General features: G+C 35.8%; 2 protein-coding genes across 2 annotated transcripts; both read right to left on the bottom strand.

Moving 5' to 3' along the window:
* Positions 1 to 59: 59 nt before the first annotated feature.
* LOC110381705 (elongation factor Tu) lies at positions 60 to 3,563 on the bottom strand. The gene is made up of 6 exons (XM_049850161.2): positions 3,168 to 3,563; positions 2,587 to 2,840; positions 2,099 to 2,222; positions 1,443 to 1,693; positions 756 to 984; positions 60 to 324 (listed from the first exon to the last, which is right to left on the bottom strand). Exons 1-6 carry the CDS (start codon positions 3,472 to 3,474, stop codon positions 119 to 121), a joined length of 1,371 nt encoding a protein of 456 aa, XP_049706118.2. The 5' UTR covers positions 3,475 to 3,563; the 3' UTR covers positions 60 to 118.
* Positions 3,564 to 4,134: 571 nt separating this feature from the next.
* Positions 4,135 to 11,784, bottom strand: LOC110381704 (WD repeat-containing protein 48 homolog). Its single transcript, XM_021342088.3, has 4 exons — positions 10,052 to 11,784; positions 9,468 to 9,632; positions 8,492 to 8,671; positions 4,135 to 7,800 (listed from the first exon to the last, which is right to left on the bottom strand). Exons 1-4 carry the CDS (start codon positions 11,555 to 11,557, stop codon positions 7,705 to 7,707), a joined length of 1,947 nt encoding a protein of 648 aa, XP_021197763.1. The 5' UTR covers positions 11,558 to 11,784; the 3' UTR covers positions 4,135 to 7,704.
* Positions 11,785 to 12,002: the final 218 nt, after the last annotated feature.

Below are 12,002 nucleotides of genomic sequence, written 5' to 3'. Positions count from 1 at the left end.
GTGCAGTTTTATTTTGAAACCCTTGTTTAATAATCCTACCAAAAAAATACAAGCATATTTACATAATAACAATTTATTAACAATATCTACAGTTAAATACAAATACTATTTACAACATTCATTCTTCTAATTTCAACACGACTTTTCCCAATTTTCCTTTAGGCACATTTATTGATTTTAGCAAGTCGGTGATGATACCAGTGGCTACGGTAACATTGTTCTCTCGGATGGTGAAGGGTTGACCGACAGTCATGACCATATCTTGGAGAAGAGTTAAGTATACTTCGCCGTGGTCTCCTGGCATCATCATGTGAAGTGATGGATCTGGAAAAAAAGGTAAAAATAAAATTTAAACCACAACTTTTTTCGATTCTCCTCTCCTCTTCTCGACCACGAGCAGACGTATAGTCGTACGCCTGTTTTGTTTTAGTTACTAGCTTCAGACCGCGACCACCAAATTTTATTAAAATCAGTTCAGTGGTTTAGACATGAAAGCGTAACAGACAGACAGATAGAGTTACTTTCGCATTTATAATATTATAGTATAGATCAATTTTGTTTTACTGGCAACACACACAACTTGAGGGCACTATTGTGATTAGTTAGTTGATAAGGAAGAAATCACACAAAGTAGGGATTTTTTGTTGTACTAATTACCATAATTCAATGGCTATTTTTGAAACAGTTGGGAAGAGTTACCTATATTTTATACAATACATAAAAAAAATGAACAGCTTTTAGCATTGAAAACTTACCCAAATCAATCCTACAAGCAATATTCCAAGTTCCACTGAACATTTGCTGTGAATACTTAGAGAATACAGGCTTCCTTCTTCCACCCTCGTTCCTCGTCAAGAAATAAATCTTCGCTTTGTAGTGGTTGCTTAGAAAACAGCTCTTTGCGGCTGTGAGAAGCATTCCGGTTTCCACTGACCTTATCTTCATTCCTCTGAGTAATACTCCTACATTGTCACCGGCTAGAGCCTGAAATGGAAAATATTTGATATAAGAAGACTAAAAAATAAAAGAATGGTCTACAATTTTACATCTACCTACATGGAACAATTATTTTCATATACCTAAAGTGTGCCCTACCAATGCAAATTTTCTAAGTTTGTATGTACTTTCTAAGTATATCTTAGACACCATTGGCTGTGTTTCGGATGGCACGTTAAACTGTAGGTCCCGGCTGTCATTGATCATCGTTGGAAGTCGTTACGGGTAGTCAGAAGCCAGTAAGTCTGACACCAGTCTAACCAAGGGGTATCGGGTTGCCAGGGTAACTGGGTTGAGGAGGTCAGATAGGCAGTCGCTTCTTGTAAAGCACTGGTACTCAGCTGAATCCGGTTAGACTGGAAGCCGACCCCAACATGATTGGGAAAAAGACTCGGAGGAGGAAAGTGCGCCCTACCACTATAATTTAAAGAGAATCACATACAAACCTCAGGCACACTCTCCTTAAATATCTGAACATCTGAAATAGTGGTCTTAATATTATTTCCAAAGCCCAAAAGCTCAGCTTCTGCATTCTTCTTCATAATTCCTCGCTTTATGGTACCAACGACTACTGTCCCTCTTCCAGGGACTGTGAAAGCATTGTCTATGGGCATGAGGAAAGGGGAGGATAGGTCCCGCACTATGGGAGGGACGTATTCATCCATTGTGGATAGGAGCTTGCGAATTGATGGTGCACCTGGATAAAATAAAAAAAAGAAATATTTAAAAATAAAATTTTGTAAAAGTACTTAACTGTCGAGATTACAGCTTCACTGTAATTGTATGAAAATTCTTAGTCTTTTCTTTCTACTATAATGCGCATTTGATAATATTTGCTAGTAAATAGATAAGTAGATTTGGTCATGTATTTTTTACAGATGAATTAAATGTATTACACATGAATCCGCCTGCCATGGACTTTTCATATTGGCGTTATAAATTATTTTATTTGAGAAGCGATTTAAGATTCAAGTTCAAGTGACAATTTATCCACTGGATTGGCAAGGCTATGCTAGGCTGCACCGTGCTGGGTGGTCATATGTGCCATGACCTTAACTTTGTATAAGTGTATTTGGAAATAGTAAAGTATGTAGTTAGTTACCAAATTCAGATTCATCGCCATTCAATGCCTTCAGTGCTGATCCACAAATCATGGGCACAGTGTTGCCATCATAGCCAAAATCTGATAGCAGCTCTCTCATTTCGATTTCTACTAGCTCTAGTAACTGAAAACAAAAGAATTGAGTTTGAATTTATGAACTATGGTTAAAAAGCAATTTCACAGTTTTATTCCTTTGTAGACTAGGTAATGAACTAAGTGCAAAATAAATAAATATTGACACTTTGCCCCCTAAATTAAATTCTTTCATCATAGGTTGTTCTGTGTGATCTACAGCGGTATCTACTAATATCATTTGGAGGGTATTTTGTATGTACCCTCAAGGCTCTGAAAATATTGAACCAATTTGTATACTGAACAAAAAGTTCTTTCAATGTTGGCATATATTTTATCTAGATATGGGAAGAAGTTCCCCCAGAACATGAGTGAAAGTGCAGGAAGCAACCAGTATATTAATAAATAGTACTCACTTCATTATCAACTAAATCAGCCTTATTAATATACACCAAAATATACTGTATGCCGACTTGTTTAGCCAACAGTAAATGTTCTCTTGTCTGTGGCATTGGTCCATCATTGGCGGCTACCACGAGTATGGAGGCATCCATCTGAGAGGCGCCTGATATCATGTTTCTGATGTAGTCAGCGTGGCCTGGACAGTCTGTGTGTGCGTAGTGACGTAGCTTTGTGCTGTAGCCTATGTGTGCTGCGTTTATTGTGATACCTGAAAATATTATGTTATAAAATTGATTGTTTTGAATATTATTAATTAGTTTCAGTGAATTAAATGGAAAAGTTAGTGGTTGTTATTAACTGCTTGTATTCGGTAGTTAAATGACAATAGACAGTCATCTTGCTCACCTTAGTGTTCCAGCATGCAATGGGTTAACCCATTACACAAGTATATACTTACTTACCAAAATAATTACTTGATGGGATTGACAGTGACAATATTTTTATTAAAATGATTTAATAAAAATAAACAATCAGGTGAATACAAATTATTATTGATGCAGATTAATATAGTAGCATGAACAAGAAACGAGCTTACCTCTAGCTTTTTCCTCTGGCGCACGGTCAATTTCATCATAGGATACATACTGCGCCAACCCATCATTTGCCAATACCTTAGTAATAGCCGCAGTCAGGGTCGTCTTACCATGGTCTACATGGCCAATAGTACCTATATTACAGTGTTTCTTCTCCACAACCTGAGCTTCTACTTTGGTACAGTAGTCATTACAAGAAACACGAAATATACCAACATATAACCTATTTGCAGGCACGAAACTGCGTCGAACAGGTGGTTTTGTTGTAAAACTACAATATAAAGACCGCAATATGAGTCTTCCACTCATTTTTCTGTAAATATTTTCAGTTTTTCATTGAGGTCAATAAGTTTGTAGGTTATGTTGTTACGAATTTGACAGATTATGAGATTACGTGACGGTTCAACGCTCGTTTAGAAACATGTCAAGTCAAGTCATCAAAACATGTCAGAAACAAGTCACCTTAATATTTCGTTTTAATGTAAAGGATTTTCTAAACGTGAACTCCTATTCGAATGTTGATACAAGTGTTAAGGCTACTACGCACAAGACGGCGGCTACGCCGCCGGCATAAGCCGCACGAAGCCGTCAATCACCATTCCGGTTGTGATAGTCACATTGAACGCTAGTGAAGGAACTGATGCCGATAAGCCGCGCAACCCGCCGGCACACCCCGGCGGCTCCTTTACGCTCCGGCAGCTTTGTATGCCACCGGGTGCACGGCGGCTTTATCTAGCTTAGTGGATACTGTGGGCATGCCTATGCTCATTCACTTACTTGTGCGGTCACGGTCACATTTATTTTTATTTATTCTCCTTATAAACTCATGTAAGCACTCCTCCTATGTACCTACTCTTCCATGTACAATATTATGGGCATTGCATTCGTATTTACGCTGCTCTTAGTGTTTAGACAAAAGCAGATGCATATCAATAGCCAGAACTCACAAAACATAAAAAACCAAACAAATTAAATTAACAACTTTATTTCAAATAGTATAATTACAAGCATGCCACAATTTTACAGTAGACATCTCTAGAGCATCTACACATATTTATCTTTCGCGTACTCAACTCCACTTACATTGTGACCTGAAACTTATTTCGCTAGAGCCCATTATCGAACAATTTTCGTAGAGGGCAACACTGACAGACTGCCAACCGCTATTTTAGCTGCCATGGCTGTTTCTGAACACTTTGAAAGTTATTTTTAAAGGGTCAATTACACTATATAACTATAACGATAACCGAACCATTTTCAGTTGTCAAATCGCCAATTTGACCAATGGGCGGCAAGTATACGGCTGGTTATGGTTTGGTTATCGTTATAGTTAAATGATGCAACGAGGTCTTAATGTTTTAATTCCTTATTTCTATTCCCAAGAGCAACCAAAGCGACGAGATATTTTCACTGGCAATAATTTTGCATCAAAATTAAATTAAGATACAAGAATTTCAATTATTTATGAACAATTTTATCAATAAGTATCATTCATTATAAAGAAAAATAATAATTTTAATACACGAATAAAATAGCTACAAAGAAAATTGGGGCAATATCTCTTAAAACCAAAATAACAACTTGGATTCTAAAAGAATTAAGCCCAATCATCGGAAACTAGGTACAGTTTACATCAGACGTTGACGAAATAATATTACATACATTACTTACAAAACACAAAATTATTTTCGAAATAATGACAAAACTTGTCAAATAATATTGCCACTCTGAAGTCAGCCACGTTATGTTTCGCACATGCGCAAGTTGTTTGATTACCTTCCGCAAGGTCACTTGTGGCTAACGTCGGAGCAGCAAACTTATATGACCAGAACTGTTTACTATCGTACTTTTCCCATTTATCTATCATGAAAATCTGGTGGCAACTTCACTTTACGTTTATGCCTAGGAATTTCGTTAATACCATCTTAAGAATATATATTTTCAGATATTACATAAATACAATTATTTATTAATTACTTATATATTTTTCCTAATAGTGTAGAGTGCTATACAATTTTATATGAACGAGTTTTTATAGCCATATATTATCTAGAAGTACAATATATTCACAATCGCTGATTCTGTATTATGTGATCGATAAAATAGGTTTTATTTGACGCCAGTATTTATGATAATCGTATAATGAAAACATATTTCAAACTCGCTTTAAGAATAATATTTTTTATATTAAATTTCGATTACAACATATACCATATAAGCAGTTTTGAAGCACCTTCAAAATAATTGATATAATTTCTATGGCAGTTATTTGTGAAAATTATGTTTTACATTTAGTCAATCATATACATGAATTTTCAATTTACAACATTGTGTTAGCATAATTCTTTACAAATGTTAATACAGTTTGATACAATTCATTATTAAGTGTATTTGGATCTATTTTATTAACAGTACTTTATTGTGATACACATGTTGAAATCTGTATGAATACTTAGATAAGGTATACAGCATTCGTTGTAAAAAGAAAGATTTGATAAGTGTTGATTAACATACTTTTCTTATTTTAGATCTGTGGCAATAATGATGTGCACAGTTGACATTCCTGAACATAGAAAATGGATTACCCATTCAACAAAATATTGACCACAAATAAAATAGAAAAAGAAAGCATATCTCTTTTCTACAGGCCGTTTGGTAGCTGTAACTTTCATATGTTTCTGATACTATTTTCTTTTATAGTGTTGTCCATTTTCTATAATCCACGCTTATCATTTAGCTACCCTACAATATTTTACTCCTAAGTTGGTGAAGGTCCTTGCTTTAGTTTAAAATTTTAAAGGTGTGTAAGTTTATGACCACGTTATGAACGCACCCATGTACAAAAATGATGTTTAAGGTAATCGTTGGTAGATTATGAACACACCATATTTACTAGTACATATATTTATTTTATTGTTATTAATTAACAGTCATTTTCTTTTATATTTATTCAAGCTTTAAAACGAATTCGCGAGTCGCTTTTAATGTTTAAAGCTTTTAAGTTATTACATTTAAGTATTATCGTATCTTATTTATAGAGGTTAGGAATTAAAGGTGGCGGTTCGCGCCAAAAGTGACAGGTGAATGTCGTGTTTCTATTGGTCAAATGTACTTTCATGTGTAGTTTCTACCAATGAGATCGCTCTCAACATTTTGTAAGAATATGAAAATGTCACTATTTTTTACGATATGAATAAAGGAGATGGCCAAATTTTCATAGAAAAAAAAACCCAGAATCGACAGCAATGAAATGGTTACCAATAGGTTCTTTATGATAGACCTTTGATGGTGCCAAAAAATCCAGACTGAAATCCATGGGGTATAGGAGCTATTTCATATTATCGCAAAAATAGGTTATGTTGAATATATGTTGATTTTAAACAAGTTGACATAAAAAAGCAAAGTAAACTAACATTATACAAGCCACTAGTAACAACCCCATAGTTTCAGAGTTGGCCTGGTGATTAAAAGGTCTTGTATTTAACCACTCCAGATACGATTAAGCACCGACCTTACCTACTTGGAGAGGTTTCGCAGTTACATGCAACCTTCACAACTGGCTATGAAATGTTTTTGGAGAAATTGTCTTTGAAAATCGCGCCATGTGACAGTGTCAAATATAACAAATGACTTAGCAATGCAAAACGGTCCAATCACGAGTCTGCATTCAACTTCTAACGAACATCAAACAGTAAAAGTAAACTTTTTTGTGAACTAAAATCTTGATCGAAAAAACGTTATAAAAAGAGAACCCCATGGTTTTTAGATGTTTTGAAATACTTTTTAAAATCCACAAATTATACTGAATCCAATCATACATATGAAGTTCCTGTCGACTCTGGGTGTTTTTTGGCCATCTCCTTTAATTGTAACTTTTATACAGATTGATTGCTCATTTGGACTAGCGATTACAAATATCATGAAAAATATATTTTAAATATGGAATACATACATAAATACAATACAACAATAAAATGTTAAACTTCAATATAATACTTTATACTGCATTCGCTCTATACTACTGCAAAGACAATTGAATTGGTCTGGGTAAGGAATTTCTTGTAAATTGAATGCTTCAGCCGGGAGCGGGCAATTTAAATATAAAATGTGTTTTAATATAAACACACTAGCTTATGCCCGCGACTTCGTTCGCGTGGAATAGCGAATTGATGCCGACTTTTGACTTTGACTAATTGATGGCGCTGTATGTCCGGAGTAAATTATATTTTTATATTTACTTTTTGTAATAAAAACTATCCTATGTCCTTTCTCAAGTTTCAAACTATTTCTATACCAAATTTCACACAAATCGGTTCAGTAGTTTAGGCGTGAAGAAAAGACAGACCGATAGAGTTACTTTCGCTTTTATAATATTAGTTTGGATTTTATATTTGAATTTCCCGCGTCCAGTCAAAGTATTGACATTAAGGAAAATAAATACATTGATAAAACCGTTCGATCACATCACTGTCATAGTCTATAGATGCAGTGGAAAGTGCAATACTTTCGAAACTGGTCCTTAGAGAAATAAGGCTTGTTTCATTGTTTTAGAACTCTGTAGTGTAGTGTGAACTCCACGTTGGATTTCCATATGAAGTGACGGACGGTACGAAGGTCCATGTTGGGGTCGAGCACCTGAAATAGAATTTAAAAACATATTACTCTTATTTAATTTGAACTATTCAGCCCTAGAATCGGAATAAGAGTATAACATAGGAGAGACTGATAGTATTATAAAAGCAGCTAGAATAGACTAATAGAGCTGAAGAGTTTGTTTGGAAATACTGGTTTGATGTGAAAAAATATTTCTGTACTAGCTGGTGCCCGCGACTTCGTCTGCGCAGGTTTAGTATTTCGAACAATATGTTTACAAATTGTTGCCTATGTGTTATTCTGATGTATAAGCTATATTATTGTAAAGTTTCATTAAAATCCATTCAGTAGTTTTTGCGTGAAAGAGTAACAAACATCCATACATACAAACTTTCGCGTTTATAATATTAGTAGTATAGTAGGATTTAGTTTTATTCTTCGAGAAAGGCTATGGGCTACTTTTTACTGTTGATGGAGGCTAGTTAAACAAATACATTGAACACGTTAGATCTTATCGAAAAACCTAATTCCTATTGAAACCTGGACATTCCTCTCGAACATACTAGAATTTTTTCACTGAAAGCATACTTCGCGTAGACATAGTAAAATATCCCCAAAAACCCACTATAACATTACCTGATTCAATGTCGTCATCACCCCCATCAAAGGTCCACTTCTTGTTTTTCTTCGACTTCGACAAGTCATGGAACATTCTAGAAGTTTCTGGACCTACCTGATCGCAGCAGAGCAGCTCGACCCTCTCCTCGGGCGCGTCGTTGCCGCTGTCCTCGTTGGCGCTGGCGCGGCCGCTGCCCGCACTCGCGCCGTTCACGTCACCGCCTCCCACTATCTTCTCTACCACGTGTTCCGCTACTTTACGGCATTGGATGAAGTCGTTGGCTACTAGACGGTCCTGGAATTGTAGAAGCGATGGTTAAAGTACCACTTTAATGCTGCAAAGGCGAAATTTTGGATGTATTAAGCAAAAGATTCTGGATAGATTTTGATGAAACTTAACAGTAATACAAATTATACATCAAAATCGAAAGCCAACCCCAACATGATTGGAAAAAAGCTTGGGAGATGATGATGAATGTGTACATCAGAGTAACATATAGAGAGAAAAGGTTAATGAATGCACACACAAATATAGCTCGCTTGCTTTTTTTTAGATAAACATTATGCACCATTATTTCACCAAGTAATAATCAATGAAAATCATGTATTTATTAAAATTGTTACTAGATTATGTAATCTAATAATAATTTATAATCACGCATAATCACGCGAAGTGCATGCAAATATGGTAATTGTGATTAATTTCTACTTTCTTTCACTAAAAACTATACCAATTCTGTCTTGCTTTCACGCCATAACTAGAAAACCGATTTAAATGATATTTGGTACATAGATAGTCCAAACCTTGAGAAAGGACACTGGTTTTTATCTGGGTGTAAGATGTGGTTCACTTGGGGCACTGTGAAATTATAAATGCTGTTTTTTTCAGATGAAAACTGCTTTACTGATTTTGATATAACATCCACTTATATTGATAACAACCAGAATAACATACAGACTATAATCGGGGTTCAGAAAATGGTTCAGTATTAATTAAATTGTGAGGAAAAGCTATTTCTCTGTACATCACTCATAAATGAAAATCCTGGTCTATCATCTCCATTTAAAACAGTGTAAAATTTAAGTATTACCTTCTTCTGCCGATCCTGTTTACTCTGACAGCTTGAATGCGGCAGTAAGTAGAAGGGCAGTTTGTTCAGCTTGGGGGCAGCCATCTCTATAGCTACGTCCACCACCCAAGATGGTACTGTCTCCACGAGAAGATTGCCTTCTGTCTCACCTCCTGCGTCACCTACCTATAAGTAAATGTGGTATTTGGGTATAAACAGTTTTAAAAAATGAATACCACTATTTATTGTGGAAAAAATATTGCATTCTTCATTAGAAATATTATAGACTCGTTTTCAATTAGGCATTTTAATATCAACAAAAAAAATGGAATTGTGGGAAAAGTTAACTCTGATCAACAAGGTATTATAGCATAGTATTTTGCTATTCTTTAAATAGTAGGCTCCCTTGATTGTAGGCACAGCAAATTATTTTCAATCAACATAAAAATTATTTTAAATGTATTAACAAGTTAATTTCAATGATAAAAGTACAAGTAGCAGAGCAGTGCAGATATGTTCCTTTTATATCTCACAGTGTAAATAGAATATAACATAAATAAATTATTGTTGACACTAAGTAAATTTTTTTTATATCTGGTACTCACTTGTAATCTATAAAGTGTTCTCCCACCAACTTCACTAAATATAAGAGGAGTATGCAGAGGCACATTAAAGTAATTATTCCCAATCACCCTTTGCCCAGCTTCGTTCACTCTATTCGGATGATTCCAATGATCCAACAACGCTTGCAACAACAACGCACCAAAGTTAACTTTCTGATCATTCTCCGTCGTCAATCCCGCCTCTTTGGCACTAACCCATGCACTTAAACAGTCCGTTTCGTCTTGCCCCAAGTGTATCGTCAACATCCCAGTCTTCAAATCAACGTTGAACCAATTCGGTACATAAACCATCTTGAATCTTTTCTTAACTTCTTCCTCGTAATCTACTTCTCCTAAATCTTCTAATTTACAAGCTTTTAATACGTCATATAGGGCTACGTTGTTCGCGGTATCTTTTGTTACTACGTGTCTCTTGTCATTTAGCACTGTGTAGTGTTTTATTGCGGGACCTCCGGGAATGTGATGAATTGGCTGTGTTTGGTACACATTGTTAGTATTATAATTGTTTTGGTTATACATGTCTAAGGAGTTTAAAGGAGGCAGTTTCCAGCATCGAACATCAGACTCTGATGTTGACACCCAAACTCCTGTCTGGTCAGCCGTAAAGCATAATTTAAGTATAGGGGCAGTTTCTTCACATACTATCATAAAGTTATCAGGGTTTCGTAATTCTGTAATAATGACTAGCCTATCTCTTCCGCCGGAAATGATATGAGTAAATGTTTCAGTAGCTAATAATGCCCAAACAGCTTCAGAATGTACTCTTATAGTAGAAACGCAACGCTGCTGCGATAGAGACCACAATTTTATTGTACCATCTGAGCTGCCTGACACACACTGTGTTCCATCTCTGCTTACAACTAAAGCTTTAACATTATCTGCATGTCCTTTTAACTTCATAAGTCGTGAACAATTCCTTGGGTCCCAAACACGGAGTACTTTCTCAGTAGATCCGCTAACTAGAATGGTCCCAGGAGGATTCATAGCCAAACTGTATATAGACTCTTTGTTGCCGACAAGGCTTGATGTTGTAACTGTGTTGTTACTGGCAGTCAAAGCTGTCAATGTGTTGACATCCCATAAGAAGATTGCACGGTCTAAACCGGCACTAGCCACTTGTTCTTTATCTTTAGCGTACGCTAATGTACGTACATAGTCCTTATGAGTTCGTAATGTCGACATACAGAAACCTTTGGGCGCATTCCATACCTTCACAGTCGTATCTGACGAAGCACTGATTAAGTTTTTGCCGCCGCAACATAACACGATATCGTTCACCCAGTCGGTGTGGTGCTCCATACTCTGGATGTATCGGTCCTGAACACCGGTAGCAGTACTCCACACACGAATGATTCCATCCCTGCCGGCCGAATACAGTCGGCCCTGTATCGGATCGAGTTGCAATGAACTAACACCATTTTTATGCCGCCGTTCCTCCTCGTCTCTAATCACGAACGACACTTGAGTTTTCTTACGCATCGTGCCCATTTTCCGACATTTTAAAACGGAATTTGACTAATATTTCTTACACTTTTGTTAGAATATTCGCAAAATTATTGAGGTTTGTTTCAGAATTGTTTGACATTTGCTTTTTGACAGATTGAGGAAAATGGCTGGTCAGCTGCTATTGGCTGTCTTGTTCTTACGTAAATATTGACCAATAAGAACGCTTATTAAAACTGCGTTCAGAACGACAATGAATATTTGTGAAATAATACGTTCGGAATTTATGTCAACAAAGGAGTATTATACCTACATAAAGTATTTTCGTATTTATCTATTCCTAATAATGTTGTAATATGCGTATTTTACAATAGTAAAATTCACCTCTTCTAAGGGAAGTGCAACAATCGATAATATACAACCGTAATTACTAATTAGGCATAACTTGTTTAATGTTTACATTTTGTTCACGACTGATTAATTGCAATTA

This window comes from Helicoverpa armigera, chromosome 24 (genome assembly GCF_030705265.1).
Source record: "Helicoverpa armigera isolate CAAS_96S chromosome 24, ASM3070526v1, whole genome shotgun sequence".
NCBI lineage: Eukaryota > Metazoa > Arthropoda > Insecta > Lepidoptera > Noctuidae > Helicoverpa > Helicoverpa armigera.
This window is presented reverse-complemented; position numbering and strand designations above follow the sequence as displayed.